Source organism: Alosa sapidissima, chromosome 14, assembly GCF_018492685.1.
Source record: "Alosa sapidissima isolate fAloSap1 chromosome 14, fAloSap1.pri, whole genome shotgun sequence".
Taxonomy (NCBI): domain Eukaryota; kingdom Metazoa; phylum Chordata; class Actinopteri; order Clupeiformes; family Clupeidae; genus Alosa; species Alosa sapidissima.
In genome coordinates this window covers 3,727,873-3,747,541 of record NC_055970.1, presented here as the reverse complement: position 1 = coordinate 3,747,541, position 19,669 = coordinate 3,727,873, and the positions used below count along the sequence as shown (strand labels likewise).

The 19,669-nt window shown below is 46.3% G+C and overlaps 1 protein-coding gene across 2 annotated transcripts in view; it reads left to right on the top strand.

Annotated features, from left to right (window-relative positions):
- Positions 1-19,645, top strand: part of glg1b (golgi glycoprotein 1b) — a 43,720-nt gene extending 24,075 nt beyond the window's left edge. Inside the window, exons 9-27 of one of the 2 annotated variants that reach the window (XM_042061760.1) lie at positions 1,038-1,159; positions 3,313-3,414; positions 4,953-5,106; positions 5,407-5,424; positions 5,983-6,120; positions 6,483-6,569; positions 7,644-7,706; positions 7,972-8,085; positions 8,801-8,889; positions 9,602-9,719; positions 10,506-10,598; positions 10,861-10,998; positions 11,744-11,867; positions 12,219-12,361; positions 12,685-12,786; positions 14,433-14,540; positions 15,058-15,178; positions 15,663-15,769; positions 15,955-19,645. In XM_042061760.1, coding sequence (XP_041917694.1) covers positions 1,038-1,159; positions 3,313-3,414; positions 4,953-5,106; positions 5,407-5,424; positions 5,983-6,120; positions 6,483-6,569; positions 7,644-7,706; positions 7,972-8,085; positions 8,801-8,889; positions 9,602-9,719; positions 10,506-10,598; positions 10,861-10,998; positions 11,744-11,867; positions 12,219-12,361; positions 12,685-12,786; positions 14,433-14,540; positions 15,058-15,178; positions 15,663-15,769; positions 15,955-16,122 — 2,109 coding nt within the window. In that variant the 3' untranslated portion in view covers positions 16,123-19,645. The remainder of the gene's footprint in view (positions 1-1,037; positions 1,160-3,312; positions 3,415-4,952; positions 5,107-5,406; positions 5,425-5,982; positions 6,121-6,482; positions 6,570-7,643; positions 7,707-7,971; positions 8,086-8,800; positions 8,890-9,601; positions 9,720-10,505; positions 10,599-10,860; positions 10,999-11,743; positions 11,868-12,218; positions 12,362-12,684; positions 12,787-14,432; positions 14,541-15,057; positions 15,179-15,662; positions 15,770-15,954) is intronic. The other variant, XM_042061761.1, reaches the window with a different exon arrangement.
- The last annotated feature ends 24 nt before the right edge of the window (positions 19,646-19,669 follow it).

The window sequence follows — 19,669 nt, the reverse complement described above, 5'->3', positions numbered from 1 at the left end:
GAGGACCGGAGTGTTTTGTCAGCCATCTGGATTTGCAAGTTGGCCCAATTTCTGGACTAATGACTTAAATGAGCCGGACCAGTGGAGCAGAAACACAGAAGTACTGCTCCGCTCTGATTTTTACACACACACACACAGGCTACATCCATTCTATTACATTTTCTTTAGAATCTTAAGCACTTGTTACGTCTGTGCTGGTCTCATCTATTCTTTTCGAGCGTTTTCGAGTACCTGAAATGAAGTGATCCGAAAATTCTGGCTTTGCATTTTAATGTGGACAGTGTAATCCGCAAACATCTGTAAACAATAACATCAAAACCCATGTTCCCTTCCTGATTGGGCTTAGTCAGCCTGATTGTTTCTCCACTCCATGACTCATCTCAACATCCACTACTAGCCTGCCAGCGATGAAGGCAACATGGAGAACGAAATGCAGGCTTTAGCGGCCTTGCTACGTCTGGTATGGTAGCATTTGTAGTGTAGTGAAATGACACATTTTACAATGCTGAGAATTGCATGAATGCTACTCTCATTTGTGTGAATGGTCTTGTGAGCTGCACTTCAGGGAGTCCTCTGTCGCCAAGGTTCATGACTTGCAAACGTGCGTCTGGACGGAGATTGTATTTATTTACGCCCACGCTTTCCGACCTTGCCGTTTTCTTTCTTCAACTCTGCATCTGTTGTTCATCTGTATGTGTGTGTCCACTATTGGTTATCACACATGCAGGGCAACGGATTTGTCACGCGGGGATATGACAGGCAGCAGTCCATTCTTTGGTTGAGCAGAGGGTCGTGCAACAACATCTTTGTTTATATGTACCTCAATGTCCCCAACACCAGCACCTCCACCTCATGAAACTCGACTTAAGCCTCAGGCCCCCCAGCTCTAGCCGTGGGGAGCTTGTCTTGCTGTCAGTCAGCTTGCAGTGCTGAGTGACACCAGGGCTGTCAGGATGCCACGGGCCTGGAGGGGGGTTTGCAGAGAGAGTGAGTGTGGGGATTGAAGCCTCTGTGCTGGTGTGTCTTGTGTCTCGCAGCTCCAGACGCTGATCCAGTCGGCCGACCCCGGAGCGGACTACCGCATTGACCGGGCGCTCAACGAGGCCTGCGAGTCGGTCATCCAGACTGCCTGCAAGCACATCCGCAACGGGGACCCCATGTGAGTGTTTGTGCACTGCTTATGTGTTACTGATGTGCTACTGAGTGAGAGTATGGTGTAGATTATTCATTTGGATAATTGAATTGGATAATAATTTGTTGTGAGGGGACCGTAGATATTGACGGGAAATAAGTAGGAAGGAGAGAAGAGTGTAGGACCAGGAAATGGCCGTGGGTCGGAATTGAACGCGCCTCCCCTTGGGCACTTGCACCCGAATGTGATCTGGATGATTCAGCTTTCACCACAGCCCCCCAGATGTATTTCTATATCATATTTGTAACATATTTGTAACATGTTTCTATTTTGTGTGTGTGAGTGTAAGAGAGATTTTCTGCAGGTTTTTATTGTTTGACATTATTTCTGTGGCTGTAAGTGAGGAGCAAAATTAAGCTATTTCTGTGGTGGTGAGGATAACTAGTTTGATACGCTGCCGCGTGTGTGTTGATTAAAGTCTCAAGGCTTTAAATTAGCCAGCGGTCTCAAATTGCCGTATCACACTCCTGATATGTCTCTGAATCCCCTACTTGCTTTTGTTCCCTCATTAATGCGCTGGACTGTATCCAATTATTTGGGGTTTCTTTTTAAAGACATCCCTCTCTCATGAATACATTATTGTCAGGCGTTGTAGGGGGTGCGCGAGGGAGCGGGGGGGGGGGTGGAGAGAGCGAACTGAAACGGAATTCAATTGACTCAGACATCAGGCGTCTGAACTTTTCACAAAACTCCCCGCTGAGCTAGAGGGGCTTCTGTGACCGGCATTCTTAATGATCTGTGCCCGAGGAGACAGCGAGCCAGACCAAGCTGTCACTATCGGCAGATTACAAATGCGTGTGTGTGTGTGTGTGTGTGTGTGTATGGGGGGCAGGGGGGTCGAGTGTCTTGTCGCGTGCATACACGCAGAGTGGATAACGAGGAACCCCGCATGGAGATGTATTTGCGCTGCATTCGCTAAAGAGCTTGTCACAGTCGAGAAATGAGAGCAAAGCAGTGGAAGACTGCAAAGCACTGTCCCCAGGGTCTTAAGGGGAGCTGTGTGCGTGTTATTTCTAATTGGCTTTGCATCAAAGCAAACCGGAACACGGTCATCTCTGTCATACTGTCATATTTTGTTATTTTGTTCAGGATTTGAACTGATTTCTATCCGATTTCTGTGTGCTTGTATTACTGTGTGCACTGCTTTATTCTGTATGTGTGTATGAGAGAGTATTATTAGTACTATATCCTTACTGTATGTGTCTGAGTGTGTGGGAGTGCATGACTCTTTGACCGTACCCTTGCTGTATATGCACGGATGTGTGTGTGCCAGTGTGAGAGATTACTTTATCTTTACTGTGTGTGTGTGAGAGCGAGAGATTACTTTATACCTTTACTGTGTGTGTGTGTGTATGCCTGTGTGAGAGAGATGACTACCCTTACTCTGTGTGTGTGTGTGTATGCCTGTGTGAGAGAGATGACTACCCTTACTCTGTGTGTGTGTGTGCATGTGTGTAAGAGAGATGACTACCCTTACTGTATGTGTGTGTGTGTGTGTGTGTGTGTGTGTGTGTGTGTGCCTGTGTGAGAGAGATGACTACCCTTACTCTGTGTGTGTGTGTGTAAGAGAGATGACTACCCTTACTGTGTGTGTGTATGCCTGTGTGAGAGAGATGACTACCCTTACTCTGTGTGTGTGTGTGCATGTGTGTAAGAGAGATGACTACCCTTACTGTATGTGTGTGTGTGTGTGTGTATGCCTGTGTGAGAGAGATGACTACCCTTACTCTGTGTGTGTGTGTGTATGTGTGTAAGAGAGATGACTACCATTACTGTGTATGTGTGTAAGAGAGATGACTGCACCCTTACTGTGTGTGTGTGCGTGTGTGAGTGTGAGCGAGATGACTACCCTTACTGTGTGTGTGTGTGCATGTGTGTGAGGGAGATGACTACCCTTACTGTGTGTGTGTGTGTGTGTGTGAGTGTGAGCGAGATGACTACCCATACTGTGCGTGTGTGTGTGCATGCATGTGTGTGAGAGAGAGATGACTGCACCCTTACTGTGTGTGTGTGTGAGAGAGAGAGAGATGACTACCCTTACTGTGTGTGTGTGTGTGTGCATGTGTGTGTGAGAGAGATGACTGCACCCTTACTGTGTGTGGGTTGCTGTGTTTCCTCAGGATCCTTTCGTGTCTGATGGAGCACCTGTACACAGAGAAGATGGTGGAGGACTGTGAGCACCGGCTGCTGGAGCTTCAGTACTTCATCTCCAGGGACTGGAAGTGAGTGGGCTGACCGCCTGCCCAACCAGCTCCCCTTACCTTACCTCACACACACACACACACACACACACACACACACACACACACACACACACACACACACACACACACACACCGAGCATCGCAACACTCCACTCCCACATTTTTGCAGATTTGAATTGCTGTTGTGTGTTAGCGCTTCTCCCAGTAATAGTAACATGGTCCTGAAGGTGCAGAGTCCGATGCCTTAACGGGTCTGGAGCTAAACCCTAATGGCGTCTCCTGCTGCTGGTTTAGGTACATGTGTTCAACAACACAGTGTTTTTTTGTCTTTGTGTTTAAATGATTAGCCCAATGTCGACTGCGCATCAAATCTCCACGTCTTTTGTGAATGCCTCAAATGAGCCATGTTGTAAACGAGTGTCAAGTGCTTAATTGTCGGCGTCGCCTCTTCAGCAGAGGGCTGTAGAATGAGGTGGCCGATTGGCCCTGACCCCCCCCTCCCCCTCCCCCTCCCTCAGTTTCCCAGCAGGCCCTCCTCTCTGCTCTTCACTTCGGAGAGAGAGAGAGCTTCACTACGCCGCGTGGCCACTAACGCTAATGCCCCTCGGCCGCCCATAACGTCATTCACAGCCCATTACGTTTAAGTAGGTTTTAATAGGCTGGCTCTGAATCGGCAGTTGGATGTAATTGCCCATTATGACTGACGGCACTCATCCTCCCTCTTAATTGGTGGTTTGACTGCTTCCTCTGCCTTTTATTCTCTCTCTCTCTCTCTGTCTCTGTCTCTGTCTCTGTCTCTCCCTCTCTCCCTCTCTCTGTCTCTGTCTCTGTCTCTGTCTCTCTCTGTCTCCCTCTCTCATCTGTCTCTCTGTCTGTCTCTCTGTGCGTGATGTGATGCACTGGGCTGCCAGCCCGTCTCTAAACTGAGCTGTTGGTGTTGACGCAGACACCTGAGCCCCTGATGCAGCTTTCGCTTCGGGCAGCTTCGGCGAGCCAATGTGTTTGGATGTTTTGGAGGAAAACATTTTGCCAGGCTCCCCAACAGTAGCGGTGCACCTGGCCACAGACGTGTTGTTGGTGCACCTGCTGCGGTTATGTACAGCCTGTCCTCTTCTCTCCTCCCAGACGACATTGTCAGACATCGGAGCTGTTTGCCAGGGACATTTGACACTCTGGTTTTGAGTGTTGGCTCAGAGGTGACGCAGCAGAAATACGGAAGCTGATTGTTATCTCTTCTGCACATCCTGTTGCTCTGTTAACCACATCCTGATAGCCCCCACACACTGTATTTCTGATGAAGGACTGCATCAACGCCAATCGCAACTGTTGGCAGTGTACTGTAGTTCATTTTATTGGCAAAAATTAGGAATACTTTCCTGTTTACTCCTTGGTTTTGGACTTCTTGCAAAAACATCTTTCCATTCGTTTCCTGAGAAAATAAATCTTTTTTTAAATAGTACATTTAATGTGTCTGCTGCTGACATCTTTCCATGTCTCTGGAGGGTGTGAGGAAAGCTCGGACTGACCCTGTGTGACCCTCCTCCGCACCCCCACAGACTGGACCCCATCTTGTACAGGAAGTGCCAGAGTGACGCGGCCCGTCTCTGCCACACTCACGGCTGGAACGAGACCAGCGAGCTCATGCCCCCGGGCGCCGTCTTCTCTTGCCTCTATCGCCACGCCTACCGCACCGAGGAGCAAGGCAGACGGGTAAGGTGGCACCGCCGTCTCCATGGGCATCCCATGACCATGCAATGCCACTCACTGCTACTAATAGCAGCTATGGTCTCCCACTGTTTCTCTCTGGGTAGATATGCTTCATAAGGATAAGAGGAGAATTTAGTCAGTTGTTGGTCAGTTAACATAGCCTATTAACTTATTGTCCATGTTAAATCATTCATTCATTCATTCATTGATCATTCATTCATTCATTCTTTAAAATAGATTATGTAAGGGTGACATGTTTTGAACTCTTGGTGAACTTAACAGCTGATGTTTTGAATTTAACAGCGTGATCCAGAAGAGAATGTAAGTGTGGAGTTGTGGTGTGCGGGTTTTGCTCTGCCAATCATGGTGACAATATCATCATAATTTTGGGCTTGTGTGAACCATGATGATGAATGCAATGAAAGCCCAGCAAAAAAATAACACAGCCAAATCTGCAACATCAGGTCCTGGAATGAGTTAATTACTGTTAATTACTGATGATTGTAAATCTGGAAATGCAGGGTTTCAATCATTATTCATTCTGAAGATCACCAGTGTCGCATTTGCCTACATTGTCCGTTCTAATTGGGGCTTTTGTATGTGTTGACAGACTTTTGTGTGTGTGTGCTTAAATCTGTCATGCAAGTCAACTCTTCACTGTAAATGATGTACGAGTAGTGATAGCAGAGGGAGAGAGCAGTCACCTTGCCCTGTTTTGGACGTGGGTCAACAGGGCACCATGCCTGCACCTCGACTGGCAAAAAGTCGGAATGTCATAACGCCGGATGGGGTGCCTACTCTCTCCCTTCGCTGCAATGCATGTATATCCATATGTTTGGTGTGTGTTGTTGATGAGTGTCCGCTGTGCTGTGTGGACAGCTGTCACGGGACTGTAAAGTGGAGGTCCAGAGGATCCTGCATCAGAGGGCTCTGGACGTGAAGCTGGACCCTGAACTGCAGAAGCGTTGCATGACCGACCTGGGCAAGTGGTGCAGCGAGCGGACTGAGACTGGACAGGTGAGGGGAGACATTGGGCTGGAGGTCAGAACAGGTAACCTGCCTTAAACAAGTTGGCGTAAAAAAAAAAAAAAAGATGACTTTGGGAGAACTATCTGACAAAGTAAGACCACTGTCCGCTGTTTGACTTTTTGACTGTTTCCCTGCATGCCTTGTGCCAGTTCTCAGATTTGTTGACATTTTATCAACTGTTCTCAGAACTGTTGCCAAGACCCCATTGTAGCATAATGTCCACTTGAAAGCGTGATGTCTCTGCCAACATCAGTGTTTTTCCAAAGGGATTTGTGTGCTTAATAGTGTGGGTGATTCCGAAAAAGTGGGCAATTTTCTGACTATCTGTCTCTTATTATGTGTCCCCACAGGAGCTGGAGTGTCTGCAGGATCATCTTGAGGACTTGTTAGTTGAGTGCAGAGAGGTCGTGGGAAACCTGACAGAGCTGGAATCGGAGGTAGGATATTTATGATATTTAAGAGCTTTAGGCCTGAATGGAGCAGAGTGCATTAGGCCGAATCACTAAGAACAGATGGCTCAATCCATACAATCAAGCAAGTGCCAACTAAACTGCAGCCGAGTACAGATGACCCTGTCAGCCCCATAACTAGCGGCAGGAATCTCTGCCAGTCACAGTCAGCTCCTGCTGACATGCCGCTGTCACTAATGTCATCCCAACAGTCTTATCATGCGGTTGCAGACGTCTGGCTAATCTCCGAATGGACAGTGACCTTCAGTGGGCGATCGTTTTAGCATTTGAACATCAACAAGCACCATCCTTTTTAGCGTACTTTCTTAAGAAGGAAGTTGGAGTAAGACCATATTTGACTTATGTTCTCTTTTCGTACAAATGTAGAACAACATTTGAAGCGTTGCATCGTTTCGTTGTTTTCTGAATGCTTTCTGAAGACGTGCAAAAGACTAAATGAACACAGTGTATGGACAGAGCATGGCTCCGACCGCATTCATATTTCGCAGAGCATCAGGGCTCAGCATTAATGGTTGCCCGGTTGCTCTTGGCTACCAAATTGTTACAAGTGGCAACCAGTTTTGGTTGGCTTTGGCAACCAAAACCTCCTGCCTGGTTGCCAAGCTGGCAAACCTGGCAACCACTTTTAAAAGTTATCGTTGAGCCTTGCTGAGCATGAATGAGCCTGTGTGGCAAGTCTCACCTGTTGGTTTCAAAAGCTTCATCTGCTCTGAATGAGCGCTCCGTACACAAGGATGCTCTGCCTGGATGCTTATATCATAGAGCCTGCTGGTGCTCTCTTTCAGCCAAAAAGCTTTGAACAGCTCCAGATGACGATGGAATCTGACAGTGTAGTGCTGGGCTTTTTTAGGGACTTTCTAGCCCTTACTTCATTGTGTTGTTTCTCTCTCCCTCCTTCTCTTTCTCTCTCTCCTCCCTCCCCTCTATCCCTCCTTTTTATTTCTCTTCCTCCTTCAGTCCCCTCCCCTTGTAGTTTTCTCAGTCAATTTTCGTTCAGTTCCTTTGGTCGGTAAATCTCATTGTCTGTTTCCTGTCCCTCAGGACATCCAGATTGAGGCCCTGCTTATCCGAGCCTGTGAGCCAGTCATCCAGACCCACTGCCACGTAAGTCCCCCCCCCCCCTCCACTCTCAGCCTCTGTCTATCTGTTTATCTGTTACGTCTTCACTCTCTGGTAACGTCTTGTATGTGACTCTCCACATAATCTAGGACCAGGAGCCAACAGCAGCATGTTTTATCACACATTTAGTTTCAGATTAAGCAATAAAATAAACTTCTTTCCTCTTAGTGTTTGTATCCGTCTTGAGTATTATTTTCACTTTTTTTTACCTCTACATCTCTGACTCACCCCCCCCCCCCCTCTCTGTCAGGATGTGGCTGATAATCAGATGGACACAGGGGACCTGATGGAGTGCCTGGTGCGGAACAAGCACCAGAGAGAGATGAGCGACAAGTGTGTTGTGGGTGTCACACACTTCCAGCTGGTAAGATGACAAGGCAGTTCCACTACTGTGGAGAAATGGAGGCTTCCTTACCCTCCTGCAGCCTCAAAATGGTGACGTGTGTGTGTGTGTGCTCGTTCATATATTCGGTCACCGTCTTAGAGAGACGCACACGCACACACACACAGCTTGCACAGTCACACACAGTATAAATACACCTCAACAGTTAAGTACACTGCTATAGATATCTTCATTAACACAAAGAACCATGTGCACCATTGTTGAAGACACACACACACACACACACACACACACACACACACACACACACACACACACACACACACACACACACACACACACACACACACACACACACACACACACCACAAACTGCAGCAGTTGTCCTTTGGCAGGGTGACCTCTTACATGAGGATCCAGTTTTGCAGCTTAATCTGAAGTGATGGGATTCAGACTGAGTTTGTTAAATTGATGTGATGGATTTGATAGATTTAGCTAGGAGCAGGTGTGTGTGTCCGCATGTGTGTGTGTCCGCATGTGTGTGTGTCCGCATGTGTGTGTGGGTGCATGTGTGTGTCTGCGTGGCGCTCTCTGTCCTCGTTTTTTTTCTCTTCCCTCTCTCTTTGTTCCCTAAACTGGATCTCCAAGGTTAGCAAGCACTGAGGTGTATTTTTCTCATTATTTCATCCATTCACAGTATCCTCATCATTCACAGTACCCGCTTTTGGTCTGACAGGTCCAGATGAAGGACTTCCGCTTCTCCTACAAGTTTAAAATGGCCTGCAAGGAGGACGTCCTCAAACTGTGTCCCAACATCAAGAAAAAGTGAGTGAGAGAGAGAGAGAGTTGAAACCATACTACGCTCGGGAGCGAGGGGGTCTTACAGTAAACTCGCCAGACAGATTTACTTAATGTGGTAAACAATCTGTTGTGACTCACCCTTGTGGAATATCGAGTTGCGTGCTGGTGTGATGTTTTCTCTCCTGCCAAGACTCTCGGGGTGGGTAGGAGCGCTAACAAGCCAGCGCTGTTGTGTTGGGTTGGGTTGTGAGCAGAGTGGTGACTCACCGCCCTGTGTGACGACTCCAGTCCTGAACCTCGTCAGTCATCGGATTGGCCTGCCTGTCCTCGCCCGCGCCCTGACCTCTTGCTCGTTTTCTTCATTCATGCTCTAGCCCCTTCTGCTCTTCTTTGTCTGCTTGTTTACGGGCTCACTATTTATCTCCGTCTCTTTATCTCTCCATCTCTCATGTCTTTTTATTATTGTCTCACTCTCACATGCTGGCTCTGTGCGTGACACAGATGGTCTGGAACACAGTCTGTCTTTCTGTTTTTAATCTGAGGGTGCTGGGCATGTGGTTTGGAGCAATGTTAACTTCTGAATATTGGTTTAATAAACATTCTCTCTGTCGTTTTTGCTTTCTCTCTCTGTCTGTTCAGTATGGTTTTGGACTTTGGTGTTTGATAAAAGTCAATGGTTTATGGCAATGATCTGATGGTTCAGTACAGGGGTTTTAAGCATCTCTGTCTCTTTTAGGGTGGATGTGGTGGTGTGCCTGAGCACCACCGTGAGGAACGACACACTCCAGGATGTGAAGGAGCAGCGTGTCTCGCTCAAGTGCCGCAAGCAGCTACGGGTGGAGGAGCTGGAGATGGTGAGTCCCAATTCACACCCTCCTCCCTCCTCTCCCTCCCCATTGCCTCCTTCTCGCATGTCTCCTTTCCTAGTTCCTTCTTGCAATCCAAACCCGCTGTGTATCCTAATGCAGTTTTATGAGCCTTTTGATGGTCAGAGGGTTGACCTTTGGGATTGAAGCGGGGAGCGCCACTCTCCTCTCTTCATAAGGAGAAGAACAATTGGGGGGGGGGGGGACAAGCGGAGCCACCTGCCAGTACTTGACCCCAGGCTCTCGTGTGTCCTGTCTGGCAGAGACTGGTGCACTGGCCAGCAGTTTTCAGTGTAAAAATAGCCCCTCACTCTCTCCCCAGTCCCCACACCGCTGTGCTGCAGCTGGAGGTGTCGGTCTGTCCTTTAGCTCAAGGGCTCTTGGCCAAAACAGAGTCCACCCTGTGTACACCCTGCAGATTGGTGTGAATAGGGGAGAGGCTGCCCTCTGGTTTTTTATTGGGAATTGGGGGCTTACTGTAGGAAAACATCTGTTGATAATGGGACTTGCTCTGACTCTGTCAAGTTGTTCTGCCTCAACTTTCGTCTTTGTCATTTTCTCCATTGCTTAATCTTTCACCATCTCATATTTTCCCCTCTCACTCTCCCCCAACATCTGTGCCTCTCAAATCCAAAATTGGTTTATTAGCATGAGAATACGGTGTTACATAAAACAGCACATTTACTAGTAACATTGTCTGTCTCTCTTTTTCTTTCTCTCTCTCTCTCTCTCTCTCTCTCTCTCTCTCTCTCTCTCTCTCTCTCTCTCTCTCAGTCGGAGGACATTAGACTGGAGCCAGAGCTGCAGGAGTCCTGCAGGCATGACATAAAGAAACTGTGCTCCGCAGTGGAGTTTGGCAATGCCCAGGTAAGACAGTATCAGTACACCTGCGAGTGTATTTATTAATGCTGAAGAGTTAGTTCCTGTAGCACAAGGCTAACTTTCTGGTTCAGAGAAACGAGAAATAATTGAATAAATAAATTCAAAGCTCACAGAAATAATCTATGCACTGTTCACTGTATATTCTCAGCTCTCCGACTCCGTGTGTGTGTGTATAAAATAATGATTTCTATTTTGAGATAATCTGCAGTGCTTCAGCGCCTTAAGCTCCTCTCATCCCTCCTGTCAGATGATCGAGTGTCTGAAGGAGAACAAGAAGCAGCTCTCTCAGCAGTGCCACCAGAAGATCTTTAAGCTGCAGGAAACGGAGATGATGGACCCTGAACTGGACTACCAGCTGATGCGCGTCTGCAAACAGATGATCAAGGTGAGCGAGTGAGGGCCAACTTGTGAGGAGAAGAAAAAAGGGTTTAGGGTTAAATCCACAGCTCTCAAGTCAATTGCCTATATGCCACACACTTCCTGGAAGGCTTTTCAGCCAGCACAAACGTATCCGATGGACCATCACCTGCATTGTTTTAGCGCACCTGTTTACACGGACCCGATTGGGTGTTACACCTAGTTAATGAGCATGTTAACATGCTGAAGGATTTATGCGTGTATCGAAGATGAGTAAAGAGTTGCACTGTTGGGCATAAACAAGATGTTTAGTATCACAGTGGACACGAAAGGAGCAGAATACAACAGAAGAGGCCGTTGCTAACGCTCCACTGGAGATAAACGTGCTGCTGAAACAGCCTTCTGTGGCATATGGTTTATACATTGACTGTGAGGACACATACATGTTTGTTTGCTTGTTTGTTTGTTTGTTTGTTATTTGGATACTTAATTGTCCCTGGAGGGACATTCAGTTTCAGGAACTTATGTTGCAACAGTAAGGATATAGTGTCTACAGCTGCACTGCAAAATGAACTGGGCAGTGTGAACGTGTAGTCCATGTCTCTGTGCATCGTTAATATTCGCATCATGTCCACCCTGCATGGTATGGGTTATCAGGTATACACTCCACACACACACACCCCCTCCCCCCCTCTCCTGTCATCGGCTGTCCTCTACCATAATGTCATTTATCTCTCCCTCTTCCTCCTGTCCCTCCCAACTCGCCATCTCAGCGTTTCTGCACGGAATCTGATGCCAAGAACATGCTCAACTGTCTGAAGCAGAACAAGAACAGTGAGCTGATGGACCCCAAGTGCAAACAAATGATCACCAAGAGACAGATCACCCAGAATACAGGTACCCACGCCAATAAGAGACATATCCGTACACAAACGTACTGTGGCACTGCCCACGGATTCAGTTAATACTCCACAACATTTGCATGTTATTGTAATTTTCATTAAATATATAATTGAAGGGGATTGTCATAATATTCATTATAATATTCGTTTTGCTTACCTTGCATGCTTAATTCTAATCTTGTGTAAAATGTTGGTTATAAAAAGGTGCATATAAGGATTATACAAGGTTTTAAGTCCAGGTGCTAGAATCACTTCAGGTGACTTGGACCTTCTCCAAGTCAGGCCTTACACTGCAGAGGTGAACACTTCCCCACCTAAAAGCCTATGCTTGTGTGACCCTATTCAGACTTCAGGCTAAACCCTGTGCTGAGGAAGGCCTGTAAGGCTGACATCCCCAAATTCTGCCAGGACATCCTGCGCAAAGCCAGTGATGACACTGAACTGGAGGGCCAGGTCATCTCCTGTCTCAAACTCAAATATGCTGACCAGGTACAGATGCACAGCTTAGATAAATGGTGGTGGTGCTAGATGTATGTAATATGAATTTTTTTTCTTTTTTTTTTTTTTTTTTTTATTAATATTGCACTTATGTACATTACTATGTACATTACTCAGTATTTACATACTGTATTTTATAAGAAGATGTCAAGTAAAATACAGTAAAGCTGGAAAAACAAAATGACAAAGTAAATGTAAATATGGCTAATTGAAAAGTAACAATAGCATGGAAATGAAGGTAATATAGTGCCTATAACAAACAGTATTTTGTGCACACAAGTAAACTGTGTGTGTGTGTGTGTGTGTGTGTGTAGCGGCTGTCTCCTGACTGTGAAGACCAGATCAGGGTGATTCTGCAGGAGTCTGCCCTGGACTACAGACTGGACCCTCAGTTGCAGATGCACTGCAGTGATGAGGTGAGCCCACACAGCCTGCACGCCACTTAAGATGTATTGACTCACTCGCTCGCACACACTCACTCAACCTCTTTTTCTTCATGTCTTGTACTTGTTCACACACTCAAGCCATCACTCCTCTTTCCTATTGAAGCGGCGTTGAGTGGAACACGAATAAACTCGACACTCTAATAATAATGTTGACAGAATGGCGCTGAGAAGCAGATAGCCCAGAGGCCACGTCCCCAGTGATGAAGCGCTTGGTCCCGTAGGCATCCTCACGGGCTTATCCATTACGGCTCCTCAGAAAGGGGGGCTGGTGATGGGTCATGGGCTACTCTGAATGATCAAAGAGCTCTCTAATCCCCCAAACCCCTTTTTGGTAGCCATTTGGACTCCTCCAGAGATCAGAGCTGTGAAAAGGGTGCACCTGCGACCTTTACGGACGGGAGTGTGACACAGTCGTCACTGTCAGATCCAGTGTTGGAAGGGGGTGTTCGCTCTGTGTGTGTCTGTCTGTGTGTTTCACACTTCCTGTTCACAGCTTCATGTTTGGTGTCATGTCCTCACACATGCCAGCACATTTATCCCTTTGAGTCTCTCTCATGCACGTTTTATCACAGATAGACACACACCTGCACGCACACACAAATTTCAGCACACACCTAGCAGCTTATCTAGTCCCCATGACATCTACATTTTCTCTCCTCTTTTATTTCCCTGTCTCTTTCACTGCTAGCCTTTACTCTGTCTACCTCTTTTACACACATACACACACACACACACACACACTCTGTCTCTTTCACTGCTTGCCTTTTCTCTATCTACCTCTTTTACACACACACGCGCGCACACACACACTGTCTCTTTCACTGCTAGCCTTTTCTCTATCTACCTCTTTTACACACACACACGCGCACGCTACTCACCTATAAATGCTCCCTCTCCCTCGGATCATTGCTTCTCGACTTTTTTTTCACTAGCCTATCTTTTTACTTCCCGTTTTCACCACACCCCTCTCACCCACTCTCTCTCCTTTTCCCTCTTTCCTCCCTCCATCCCTGCCCTGTTCACCCCAAGTGAGTCCTTGGCGGCTGTAATTACTCCTCCAGCCCAACAACACCATTTGCATGGAGTGAGTCGGGAGCACCCCGAGCAGGCAGGAGTGGGGAAAAGGGACTCCTCCACGAGGACAAACCTGTCCACAGGGGCCCTTATTTATGGAGCCCCAGAGCCCATGGCCCTCAGAGGAGCAATCAAAGCTGTAAATGATGAGGCACTGGCTTTTATGTGCCAGTAAGCGTGCGTGTGTGTGTGTGCGTGCGTGTGTGTGTGTGCGTGTGTGTGTGAGAGAAACTTGTCAGTGAATGAACAACGGGTGTGTGAGATCCTGCCGCTCCTGCAGTAGGGTTGCAGTGCACAGCTAGCTCCTTGTGTTGTCTCTTTCCTTGTTCCTTTGTGGCGTCACTAGGAACGAGTGTATTAATAGCACACTGAGTCGCCTTTGTTCTATTCACAAACGCAGGCTCCAGCACACTGTCTTGTTTGTATTTATTAACCTCTGTGTGTGTCCGTGTCCGTGTCCGTGTGCGTGTGCGCGTGTGTGTGTGTGTGTGTGTGTGTGTGTGTGTGTGTGTGCGCGCGCGTCCGTGTGTGTGCGTGTGTAGATTACACGGCTGTGTCCAGAGGAGGCGGCGGCGCAGGAGCAGACAGGGCAGGTGGAGGAGTGTCTGAAGGGCAACCTGCTGAAGATCAAACAGGAGGGCTGCAAAAAGGTAACGTCTCGCCTCCCCTCCCCTCACCTCATCTCACAGTGTCTGCCTACTGCACTGCAGCAGGAGTTTCTGCTTTTGGGTGCATTTTACATACCTAACGGACTTCATCAATAAAAAAATATGTTTGTTTGTCTCATGTTACAGATTGTTTAGTTGTCTTAATTAAACTATGATGCAGCTATGAGGACGACCCTTCCTACCATTTTTTTACCATTTCCTAGCATTTGTTCATCTCATATTACAGATTATTAGTTGTCTTAATTAAACTATGACACAACTATGAGGATCCTTTCTACCATGTTTTTAGAGTTTGCTTCAAAATGTCGCTTACAGAATCCATTCATCAGACTACCACCACTAGGTGCAATGTTTTTTAAATTGAAACCATTTATTCATAAATGTCAGGCTCCATTTCTATGTGAAGGGCATATTTAAAGACCCTTGCCTCTCTGCATCTGATACCAACTCACTGGCTCTGGGACACACTCACCTTCTCCCTCTCTGCTCCTCTCTGCAGGAAGTCCTAAACATGCTGAAGGAGAGCAAGGCGGACATCTTTGTGGACCCGGTTCTGCATACGGCCTGCGCCCTGGACCTGAAGCACCAATGTGCGGCCATTCCTCCAGGCAAAGGCAGACGTGAGTACCAGTCCGCAGCATTCTACAGGCCAGGGTCTCCCTGCCTTGCTTCTAGAGATTTAGCAGTTACAACAGCATGTATTCTAGAAAATTTAGCAGGTACAACAGCATATACTGTTTTCTGAAGATTTAGCAGATAAAATAGCATACTGTATATTCTAGAGATACAACAGCAGATGTGTGCCATGCAGCACATCCGTTCCAGGGTCAACTTAACTCTGCAGGACTTGTAATATCCTGCAGCTCTGACGGTTGGATACCACTGCTGAAGGCTATCATTTTGAGATGCCTCTGGAGAGAGTCATCCTGAATCAGTTTATTGGGTCCAACTGGTGACAGTGAGGAAATGTTTGGAAGTTGTAGCGATTTAGATGCCAGGTTCAGTGGTCTTTCAGAAAGGAAGTTGTCAGTGAGGGTCCTATTATTATTTTTCTCTCTGCTTTGCCTGGTCACTCCCACTCCATCCTTCCCCACCCCCCAACAGAGATGTCCTGTCTACTGGAAGCTCTGGATGACAAGCGTGTGCGACTACAGCCAGAGTGCAAGAAAAGACTGCAGGACCGCATTGACATGTGGACCTTTGCAGCCAAGGTAAACTCTCTCTTTGAAAATCAAATCCCATATTAACACATCTTCACACTGGTTGAGGAAAGCTGCAAACTTCTCTTTTCACGGCCCATGTATACTTCCAGTTTGAGCTTTCTTGCACATGAAACATGAAAGCTGCAGTGAAGACTGATTTTGGTCCCATGACCTTGTGTCTGTGTGTCCCTCAGGTGGCTCCGGCTGAGGGCTTCTCAGACTTGGCCCGGCAAGTCTTGCTGTCGCCCTCCAAGAACTACATCCTGTTTGTGATCGCCCTGGCCGTCTGTGTGCTCTTCCTTATTGGCCTGTTGTGCGGCCGCATCACCAAGCGTGTCACCAGGGAACTGAAGGATAGGTAGAAAGAGAGAGGTGCCGAGGGGGGCCGCCCTGATACATGACAAACTCGCTCCGTCTCTCCATCCCTCTTTCTTTATTTCTCTCTCTCTCTCCCCCCTCTCTCTCTCTCTCTCTCTCTCTCTCCCCCCTCTCTCTCTCTCTCTCTCTCTCTCTCTCTCTCAAGGCCCAGACTCTACTCGTAGCCCTGGATGTCTCAGTTTTCATTCATTCTCCCTCTTTCCCTCTCTCACTCACACACACACACTCCCTCCCGTTCTAACCCTGGCATGGCTCCAAAGACCCCTGGCCTCACCATCACACTCCGCCCCACCTCAGACTTCCATACGACCCCTGGGGAGGCCCACAGAGAGTCCTGCTGGCCCCGGGCAGCCGCGTTCTGCTCCGTCCTATCCATGGTCTACTACTGCTGTCCTCCCTGCCACCCCAGCGCCCCCATGCTCCTTCGTCCCTTTGAAGGAGGAGAAGCACCTCTGCTCCAGTACTGCAAAGGCCCTCACTGAACTTATGCCTTGGCTTTTGTTGTCGTCGTCGTCGTCATGCGTTTTCAAATCTCCACAGAAATGTGAGGATGACTGTTGCTACGCAAGCCATTACGCAGCACTTTTTTTGTTTGTTTGTTTGTTTTTGTTTTTAAAACTGGCTTGCCTTATTCTAATATAATTCCAGCTGCATTCTTGAGCCAGATGTATTTTTCAGACGTGAGGCTTTCCCTTTTGGACATGAGGTGTATTCTGGGGGGGGGCTCAGGATCGACTTCATGGAACTCTGCGCATCCTCATACGTGCGTCACGATTCGCTCTGCTCCTGGGGTGGGGGGGGGGGGGGGGTTCGCTGTTCATTTGGAATCATCTCACCCAAGAGAGAGGGTCAATTCTATGCTGTTTTTCTGGGTGTGTTTTTTTTTTTTTTTTTTTTTTTTTTTTTTTTTTTTTTTCACTCATTTCAATATCCACTGGTCACAAATGAGTGTGCGGGCATGCAGATGTGTTCACCCTATAGCCACGGGACTGCCTGATTGAACTTGAGGGCCTGAAGGTACGACATTAAAACAGAAGGATGGAGTCATGGTGCACTCACCATTAAAGAACCAACACTTTGTTTTTGTTTTTTTTTCTTTACTCCGTTGTTGTTTTTTTGGACATTGTGTTGGAACCGTATTCATGCAATGTCAATCGGATAAGCCTCTGTTAAAACTGGAGTAAAACTCCAAGGAAGGGTTAGTCACAGTGGCAAAACCACTGCAGAGTCCACTGAAACTGGGAACGTGGGCGATGGAGCTTTACTTCGCCTTGGAATTCTGATGGAGTGATCAGGAGAACTGTCATTAGTCTGCTTGAGCTAGAGGCTTGCGTTGAGCACAGGCTGCGTAGGAGAAAATCGCCAGGTTTGCCTGGCCAGCATGTGGACAGTGGGGAGAGAGATTAGATGTGGGATACTTAAGAGTCTGCTTGCCTTCTTGTACACAAAGCTTTTGATGAGGGTTGAATTTGTTGTTTAGGGCCAAGGCATTTGTCAAAGAGCAGAATGAAAAAACAACCGCACCATTTTAGGGCGCATTTGGACTGTGTGTATGTGTACGCGTGTGTTTTTTTTTTTTTTTTTTTTTTTTTTTTTGTCATTTTTTATGTAAGATGAACTTTGAATTGCTAACTGAATCATTGCACATTTTTTGTGATCTATGTACGTTTGTTTGACCATAGCCTTATTTATTGTTTACAAACTAATTGGGTTGAGTTGTTTTTTTTTTTTTTTTTCTCTCATTCTTTTTGTGAAGTGTGTCCAAGTGTAAATGTTTTCTCTCGTTGCCTTTTCTCTCGTTTACGCCTGTGAATGTCCCTATAGGCTCTACCTGAACAAAAGGGGCTTCGGGCTAGAGAGAAGTTTTTATATCACCGGGGGGTTGGTCTTGGGAGGAGGCCACAGCTTTGTATACTGTAAGTTTACACCTTGGAGCAACCAAGGATGTAATGGTGTCCACAGATGAATACAGAACGAATCTCTTCCCTTCCCTTTAGCTCATAGTTGAGAATTCACCTTAAAGGAGGCAAGGATATCAAATGCAAAGGCACCAACTCATTAATAGAGGCAGGTTTAGCTCCTCTGAGTCACACTGCAGGCCATACAAGGCATGAAAAGGTATGAAGCAACCCCACCCCACCCCCTTACCTTCCTTTACCCTTGAACACATAACCCATCATCTAGAACGAAGCCTAGTCCGCAGAAAATAGAATACATCCATTGCAGTTCATTGTATTTAAGCAGAGATCTAAGACCTGACAGTAACGCCTCATGTAAAAGTACTAAGGGAAAATTGCATTTCAACACAAAGAATTATGATTTTGTAAATAGTTAGAGAGTATTTACAAATGGGACATCATCCTGCATACAGGCAGGCTGATGCTGGGGGGGGGGGGGGGGGGGGGGGTATTGATGGAACTTATGTGGGAGTGTGACCATTATGTGAAACCAGGAAATGCTGCAATTTACCCAAATGGCAGATACTTTAGTCATTATTTTCAGATGCTATATAAAAGTACAATATCATTTAAGAACGATGAATGTTTATTGCAAATATAGATCTCTTTTCTGAACTGATGTATGTATGGGGGAAAACACAATTTATGACATTTTTACGAATTTATTTCTTTTTCTTTTTTTAAAATTACGTTTGTCACTAGGATTTTGATCCACCTGGCATTCAAATCAGTTTAGTTTTTGCTCTTTTAGTGATTTAAACAACCTTTTCAACACAATACATGCCCAAGTTGCATTCAGCACTGGGGTGCTGTCGTCCATTGTCATGAAATGTCATGGTGTGGCATTCAGGATGCGATTTTAAGATAACTGCCTCTGTGAATGACATACTGATATGTGACAAGGTATCATATGACCGATATAAAAATTTATAATAAACAGTTGAAGGCTTGTCATCAACATATTAAACGGTATTGTAGAGAAATGGGTTGTTTCAACCTTGTAATAGTCATGTGAGACCAATTACAGATGTCAGACACTCTAAGAGGATGTCAAGAAAACTTGGGAAAATAAGGATTAAAAAAAACCAGAACATTTCCTTTTAAGAGGTATATAACTTTGGTGAAAGAATCAATATACACCCAGGTTTGGACGTACATACATTCATGTATTTGCGTATTCATATAACACTCTCGGAATATACATGTAGAATCTGGAGTAAGATACAGAAACTGCAGTCTCTATCTGCTTGAATTGATTACTGATTCCACCACAGCAGCCCTTAAACATACAGCACACATCACCCAGAATTACTCCAAGTTCCTCACAGTTAGTTTTGTTTCTGTACAAAGAACTATCCTCAAAAAAGATAACCAATTTTGTAATTTTTATTTGTGTGAAAATGTATGGCTGTACTCTTCTCTGTTCTCCAGTTATGCCATGTAATATTGAGATGTAAGAGGTTTAAATTGGTGCATTTTTCTGTTGATTTTATTTTTCCTGTACAGATGGAAAATTTGTCAGTTTAATAAAATTGTCTGCAGATTTTCATATTCTGGTTTACTTGTTTTATTT